This window comes from Trifolium pratense, linkage group LG1 (assembly GCF_020283565.1).
Source record: "Trifolium pratense cultivar HEN17-A07 linkage group LG1, ARS_RC_1.1, whole genome shotgun sequence".
Classification (NCBI taxonomy): Eukaryota; Viridiplantae; Streptophyta; class Magnoliopsida; order Fabales; family Fabaceae; genus Trifolium; species Trifolium pratense.
The window spans coordinates 50,408,195-50,416,322 of NC_060059.1; the positions used below are offsets into that span (position 1 = coordinate 50,408,195).

The window sequence follows — 8,128 nt, forward strand, 5'->3', positions numbered from 1 at the left end:
ACATATTTTTCTCTTTATAAAATGATGAACGCATGAAACACGCTTTTTCCTGACAGTTTCTTGTGTTGGCACAGTGCATATCGCGACACGATTTGACAACAAATTTGGCCTATTTTCTACTTTGTCTTCAAAGTTCAAACTCTATGTGATGTCATTTTCTTTGTAGAATATTCTCTTTGACCATATAAGGGATAGTGCAGTCAGGAAATAGGGCAGTCAGGAATTCACCGACCGCAGTGTAGTCAGTCACATCTAGACTGTCTGATCAAGATCAGACGGTTCAAATTTTAAGATCAGATTTTATATTTAAAATCTAATCTTAAAGTATGAACCGTCTGATCTTGATCAGACGGTCCAGATTTACTGACTGCATGCAGTCGACTTCACTGAATCTAAATCCCCATATAAGACACCTAAAAACTAACTAAAATACTATAAAAAAAGTACTACTATTAAAAACATAGCATGACGAAATGTCATGACAAGCCCAAACAGTTACTTATTCTTAAGTAACATGCTTGTCAAACAAAATCTTCATCCGATAATGGAATCACCGACCTTCACTTCAGTGATCATGCCCAATCAACACTCCAACCCCTAGGACTTCAATCAAATTTAGTCTAACGGATATTCACAAAACGGATATTCACAAGATGTCTCAACTCAACTTTTTCTCTCACTCACAAATTTTCACTCGATTATTTGAAAAGGGTATTCTCTCAATCAACATGTAATTGCCTTTATCATGGGTTTGAAAGCATTCTATACAGCTGATCAAAGTTCAAACAAAAACACGTGTTTTAGAGATTTTTAAGGGTTATAATTTGGCTTAGGTAAAAGTCACATATTTTTGAAAAAGTAGCCTCGTATATGGAGTTAGGTATCCACTACTCTTCCTTCTTAATGATATTAATTATCCGGGGACAATTTACAAATTTTAGAATATTGTAAAAGAACATAACAAACCTAACTAAATAAAAATAAAAAATCTACCTAAAATATAATAAAAATAAATCTAACTATAAAATAATAAAGGCTTAAATGTAGTTTTGATCCCCCTATTTTAAATTTTTTGAAGTTTTGGTCCCCCTATTTCAAAAACCAACTTTTCAATCTCCCTATTTTAAATTGTTTGTACTTTTGGTCTCCCACTTCATTTTGAGTCAATTTTCATGATGTGTCAGATGTCACTTGGACACTACAATTACATGTGACATTATTGTTTATTTTATTTCAATATATCATAATAAAATATTAAATAAATTAATTAAAAGAGATTAATCCCAAAAATCCCTAATTTTTCCAGAATTCTTCACCATCATAGTTGTGTTCATCCTCTCATCTCCAAATCCAAATTTATTCAACTACATCACCAACCCAACCAAAATCATTCTCTATTTCTTCCACTTAACTCCTCGTAACCAAAAATCTCACTAATGTGAACAAGAAATTTTTCCATGTTTTTCAATTAGGAAATTGTTCATTGTTTCCCTATAACTTTCCTCACAGCATAACTCTAGACCTAAAGGGAAACCAACTCAACAAAGCATTCCCTAATTCATTAAGCCAACTTAAGCAAGTTGAAGTTGTAGATCTCAACAACACCTTTACTAGTTTGTCTCATATGCTAAAATAAAAGTTCTTAAAAGAATCACAACTAACATATATATAAATCATAGTCAAAGGAATGACATCAATTATTTCGGCACCATACCAATTAATTCAGCAACAACTTCATTATAAGGGGGTAGAGAAAGCGGTACAAAGAGTGATTTTGGCGGCGGCGGTGGTGGTGATGATAAATAATGTTGAAGAAGTATGAATTTTGAAGATGGAATGAGGAAGAAATATAGATTTGAGATGAGATGATGATCGCAGATGAAAAAATATGGGAAAATTATGGATTTTGGGATTAATCTCTTTTAATTTATTTATTTAATATTTTATTAATTAAAATAAATTTTAACAATATGATTTATTGAAATAAAATAAACAATAATGCCACATGTAATTGTAGTGTCCATGTGTCATCTGCCACATCATGAAAATTGACTCAAAATGAAGTGGAGGATCAAAAGTACAAAAAAAACTAAAATAGGGAGACTGAAAATTTGATTTTTGAAATAAGGTGACCAAAACTTCAAAAGATTAAAAATAAGGAGATTAAAAATTACTAAAAAAATTCTCCTAGGTCAAGAATAAATGACAAATTCTAGAAAATGAACAATTACATGAATCCTCTCCTAAGATATAGAAAGAAAAGTTATACCATAAAAATATTTAAGCTCAAATTCCTTACTAGTACACCTCACAAAAAGTGTATATTCAATTCATGAAGAGATTACTCAAAAGTCAAAACAAGTTGCTTGAGTGTGCCAAAAACCAGCGTTATTATCACCATTGAAACGGGATAAAGAAACATTAAACACCAAACCAAAGATATACCAAATGAAACACAAGTGATAAAAACTAAGACCTAGAAAGAAAAAAATGGTGTAATAACAACACCAAAAGCTACAATTATTTGAAACCAAACTAACATCAACAGCAGAATTTACATGTCCATGCATCTAAATTTCATTAACTTCAATGTTTGGTTCCCTTAATTCCACAAACACTAAACTAAATCTAAATTAACCTCAACTAGCCAAAGCTATTATTTCAAACATAGCCACAAAATGATGATAAACATGTGATTGTAGCTAGCTAGGTAGGAGGGATCTTAATTCCTAACGTCTCCTTTGAGCAGTTGCCCTTCTAGCATTGAAAAAAGCAGCAGCAACAGGGACACCAAGGTAATTTTGAGCAGAGAAAGTTCGTGTGTTGAAGTGATCTCTTGAAAAAGGAGGAGTAATTGAGTGCTTCTTCCCCTTTTCTTGCTTGAAAAGGACAAATACATACCTGTGGATTCCTATATTAGGATTTGGTTTTTCATAACTTGTCAGCTCTTTGCCTGTATACACAAAATTAGAGAGCAAAAACAATGTAAGGGTCAATTTCTTCCTCAATTTTTTCAACAACTCTATGATTAAAATACCTGTGAAGTACAATATTTCTTTTTTTAGTATATCAACAAATCTATGTAACCTACCAAATGTGGAATCTGTGGTCCCTGGAATGTCGGTCACCATCCTGCAAAAGGACATTTAACTAAATATGAATATTCTTAATTAATAGTATATTTGGAAAATCTTATGTTAGTATATTCTAATGATTCGAATGTACCAATACATTATGTCGATAAAATTATAAGTAAATGAATATATTTTGAAAAAAACTTTTTATTCGTCTTTTAAAAAATTATAATAACTGAATATTATTAATTAAAACTGTCAAAAAATAAATTTTGATATTTTTTTAATTTGTATTGGTCATTATAGTGAATATTAAAAAAAAATTATTAAAAAATCTAAGAATTAGTGTAATGTTTATAAACAACAAAATTATGTTTTTTCTTGTGAAATTATTATCTCTAAAATACAATAGTCGACAAATAACTTTTTGACTCATAAAATAATTTGTTAATTTATTAATTTAATGATTTTTCTTTTTTTGCAATATTAATTTAATGATTTTTTTTTCTTTTTTGACAATATTAATTTAATGATTTTATATACCAGTATATTTAAATTTTCAAATGTACAGTAGAAGCTCGCTTAATATTTTCTTGTAAGTTTTCTTATTTTTATATTTTTTTTGTTTTTGTGATGGTTATTACTATTTTTTTTTTTTTTATAGATGCTGGTTATTACTAGTTAGAATATGCAGAGAGGTTGTCGATAGATATTTGACCAAATAGAATTATCCACTTCTTATGCAACACTAGAACTTTGACCCATGGGTCTAATTAGGTGTAATATATAATAATAAAAAATAAAATACAAAAATTCTAAGAGCATTTTTAATAAGAGTAGTATAGAGAATTTCATGGACTAATTATTCTATATTTGTTTATGTGCTTATTTTATATTTTATATATTTTTTAAATAATTTTGGAACCCCATCGTTTTGTTTACTTATTAAAAAAAATTGCTGATAACTAAAGGTTAAAAAATTGATGATAATTAAAGGTTAAAAAAAAATTAAAGACATAATCAAGAACATAAACTTAAGTAGACATCCATAAATAAATAAAAATTGCGATTAATTCCGCCGTTCAAATTTATTGAAAACGGGATTAACATATTAGGATTCCTAAATTCTTTCATAATTGAAGCACATGTTTTAGCTGTTGAAAGATTTTATTGTAAGTAAGGGATACAGGTTCGATGACAAATCTGTATTTTTTTAATATAAAGCTGCAATAAAAAGAAAGAGAAAATGAGAGGGGGAAAAATTTGGTTTAGGGTTAGCTTATAATATAAGAGATTATTGGTTTTTAATTGTTTAAATTGTGCAATGAAAATTTATGGTGCTTAATTGTCGTATGAAATCTTTTATATGAAAGTTGATTGAGCTTAACACTTTGTGGACATAATTTAAATCACAATTGGTCTGCTAGTGCATATTGTATCAATTGATCATCGGTTAATATTAAATCTGCAATGTTAAAATCAAAATAATGAATGTGATTAGTGACATGACTATGGTTGTGTTTGGTTGTATTGCAAAAAAAAAATTGATTTAGCAGAATTGAGTTTGATAATAACTTTTCAAATTACACGTGATAATAACTTTCCAAATCTCACATGATAATTATTCTCTAAATTTATGATCCGGTAGAAAAAAAATCATTGATCAGGAAAGACATAAAAATATTTCGTGATGAATAATATAGTCAACAATAATTTTGATATGATATACTTTTAAAATTGATGGTGCTTATCAATTATTGCACATAATTTTAATCACAATTGGTATACTTGCCATAGTGGTTGGAAATATTGTCTTACATTGAAGGTTTGTGGGTTCGAATCCTAGTTAAGAAAAATTGTATTATTTTTTTAATAAAAATTGCAAGATAAAATGGAGGGAAAACAGGAAAACAAATTAGGGTTTAGAGTTTGCTTGTGTATACAAGCTTATAATATAAAAGATATCAATAACATAAAGGAGATTATGTTAAGCAGGGTAAAAAGGGTTTCCCATTCGAGATGAGAAATTCAAACTAATAGTTCCACAAATTTTTTTTGTACATGTGATTGCCTGATAATGAACGTTCAAAAAAAAATGTTAATATATTATATTTCGTTTTGAAGCAATGTTATATATTTTTTTGATATAATATATATTAATTAGGTTTTTAAAAAAATATTACACCTTTCAATTTTTATTTAGGGACTAATATATCAAATACTAATAGTTATTTTTTATAATCAAATAGGAGGACCGGACTGTTTAGTCAAAATATTATCTAAATAGTACTATAGTAAAAAAAAAATTAAATTAAATACCAGTGCAAGTGTTCTTTCATATAAGGATCACTTGGGCCAGGAACATCCGGATCTATCATGATCTGTAGGAAAAGAAGAGATAATTAATTTTTTTTTTTCTATTAATCTGTAGGAACATCACATGGAACATATACATCTGAAAAAAAACAATTATGCCAACTAAAAATACACTTTTAAATAAAAATTACGTGTAATTTTTTCTCTTATATATGAAAAAAAAAAGTTAAATTTTTAGAAATGTTAGTTGAAAAAAGTTCAACCCTTAAAAAAAGAGAAAAATAATTGTTTTTTACCCAATATATATAAATATATAATATATTACCAGTGTAAAGAGGGACCTCATGTCCCCTCCTCCAATCTGAATCCTTGGCTTGGTGGCAACTGTAGAAGGAAAGGGTACTTCATATCCATTAAAGATTTCTTTGTTGTTGTAAGTTACAGTCATGTTTATGGTTGGGGTGAAATCATCAATAACATTTCCTATCACTCCCCCAATAATTAGAGGATTTGAAGTGATACTTCCCATTGTAAGCAAAATATATTTTGATAAAGGAATAACAGAAAATGTACGAATACAATACAACAATTATTAGTGATGAATACTAGTAAGATGTGGAAAATGAGTACGAAGTATGAACTATATATAGCAAGCTACGTATTTATGGTCTCTTGAGATAAAATTTCTTACTTGCAGTGAAAAATAAAGGAATTTCTACCGCCGTGAAAATGGGTCGGACTATTGGGCCGATCCATTACTCATGTATAGTTTTATTTTGGATGATCAATTTTATAAAAGAAAGCTTAAAGTGAAGTAACTTAAACTCAAGTGACTTTCAAATTAGACAAAAGAAATGTCCAAAAACAAAGAAATCTCTCTCTAGTCTCTTCGGTTATGACTTATGCTTCTCTCTAACAAAGTCACTTTTTCAAATATTCACTTCTTCGAAGAAGACGACTATAAGATCGACTTTCACATTTTCGGATAGAGGTTAGATGTTTTCTCCATAGCACTGCTTTGTTTTCCTCGGATTTGAAGTTAAATAGTGTTCGATTTCCTCACCTTGCAATAATGGCTTGTGACATTTTAAGCATTCCAATCACAACAGTGGCTTATAAATCTTCACCTAGTATAGAAATTGCTTGCTCTCTGACACTCTGTGCATGCAAGCTCTCTTTTGTACACTTAATTGGTTGTATGAATTTAACAAAATCGGACCTTCTTGTAAGTTTAATTAATAATCCTTCTGTTTTATTTGATAATTACATTTGTTTTTTGATTATTGACTTGTCATGTATTATTCAGAGAGCATGTTTCGAGAAAGGTGGGGGATGGGTCCGATACTTTTTTCTGGACCGTTCCCTGAGTGGATGAAATCTCGTTGCGGGAGCGGTTTGAGCGGTTGTTTGACTTGGCAGAAAACAAATTGGCTTTAGTGACTGAGATGTTTATGCAGGGTTGGGGGGTTGGAGGAGCGGCGTGGGTGTGGCGGCGTCAGTTGAGGGCGTGGGAGGAGGAGTTGCTAGGGGAGTGTCAGTCTTTACTTCTTACCCTCTTTTTGCAGGACCATGTTCCAGATAGATGGAAGTGGCAGTCTGACCTGGATGACGTTTATACTGTTCGGGGTGCATATCAGTTGTTGACGACACAAGATGTAGTTACTTTGGATGATGCGTCAGGTCTTATTTGGCACCATCAGGTTCCTTTGAAGGTTTCCATCTACGCCTAGCGACTCTTGCGGGACAGGTTACCTACCAAAACAAACCTGGTTACTCGAGGGATTTTATCTGAGGCGGCCAATCATTGTGTTTCTGGATGCGGAGAGGTTGAGACGGTTCAGCACCTGTTCCTTTCTTGCAGTACCTTTGGTGTTCTTTGGTCTCTTGTTAGCTCTTGGATTGGCTCTTTTTTGGTGACAGCTCAGACTATTCCCGATCATTTTGTTCAGTTTTCATACTCAGCAGGTGGTCTTCGAGCACGACATTCTTTCATGCAGCTTATATGGCTGGCTTGTGTGTGGGTTATGTGGACCGAAATAAATTACAGTTTATTCATAGGCTCAACAAACACAGTGCATCATATGTTGGACAAGATCAAGACTTTTTCTTTTAGGTGGTTGAAAGCGACGAGTAGTACTTTAGCTTTGAACTGCCATAGTTGGTGGTCTAGTCCTATGCTTTGTTTGGGATTTGCATAGTTTCTTTTGGTCCTTGTATTTTGACTTTTTTGTAACTTTACTTAGTCTTCCTTAGTACGTCTTATGCTGAGTAGACTTTTGTTTATATAAATATCTCATTTTGGCTTGTTCAAAAAAAAAAAAATAGAGGAAATACAATTGTATACAAAATCAAGTGTACAAGAGACTTAGACCGAGAAGTTACCTAATTTATAATTTACATTGGTTATGTATTTTGAATTTGTTAGGTTGGAAATTTAGTTTATAATGTAAAGTTGAACTTTATTAGCTTTAAGGGTGTTCTTCATGATTTATCATCCAAAAATAGTACACTATAATTTTGCATGTATAATTTTGTAGTATTTATTATCTCATGAAATCACGACACTCACGTATTCGATGGATAATAATTTTTATGGTATATAGTTTTATTGTCCATTGCATCTCTTTTTTAAAATAAAAAATATTAAAATCATTGGGTCAGCCCATTGCTAATCAGGCTTGACCCAATTCAACAGCCTATAAAGCTAACGGGCCTACCCACTTAAGCCCCTTTATATG

At 30.7% G+C, this 8,128-nt stretch overlaps 1 protein-coding gene across 1 annotated transcript; it reads right to left on the minus strand.

The window, feature by feature from the left end:
* Positions 1–2,343: 2,343 nt before the first annotated feature.
* Positions 2,344–5,925, minus strand: LOC123903224 (CEN-like protein 4). The gene is made up of 4 exons (XM_045953159.1): positions 5,716–5,925; positions 5,394–5,455; positions 3,092–3,132; positions 2,344–2,953 (listed from the first exon to the last, which is right to left on the minus strand). The coding sequence occupies exons 1-4, from the start codon at positions 5,917–5,919 to the stop codon at positions 2,730–2,732; spliced, it is 531 nt and encodes a 176-aa protein (XP_045809115.1). The 5' UTR covers positions 5,920–5,925; the 3' UTR covers positions 2,344–2,729.
* Positions 5,926–8,128: the final 2,203 nt, after the last annotated feature.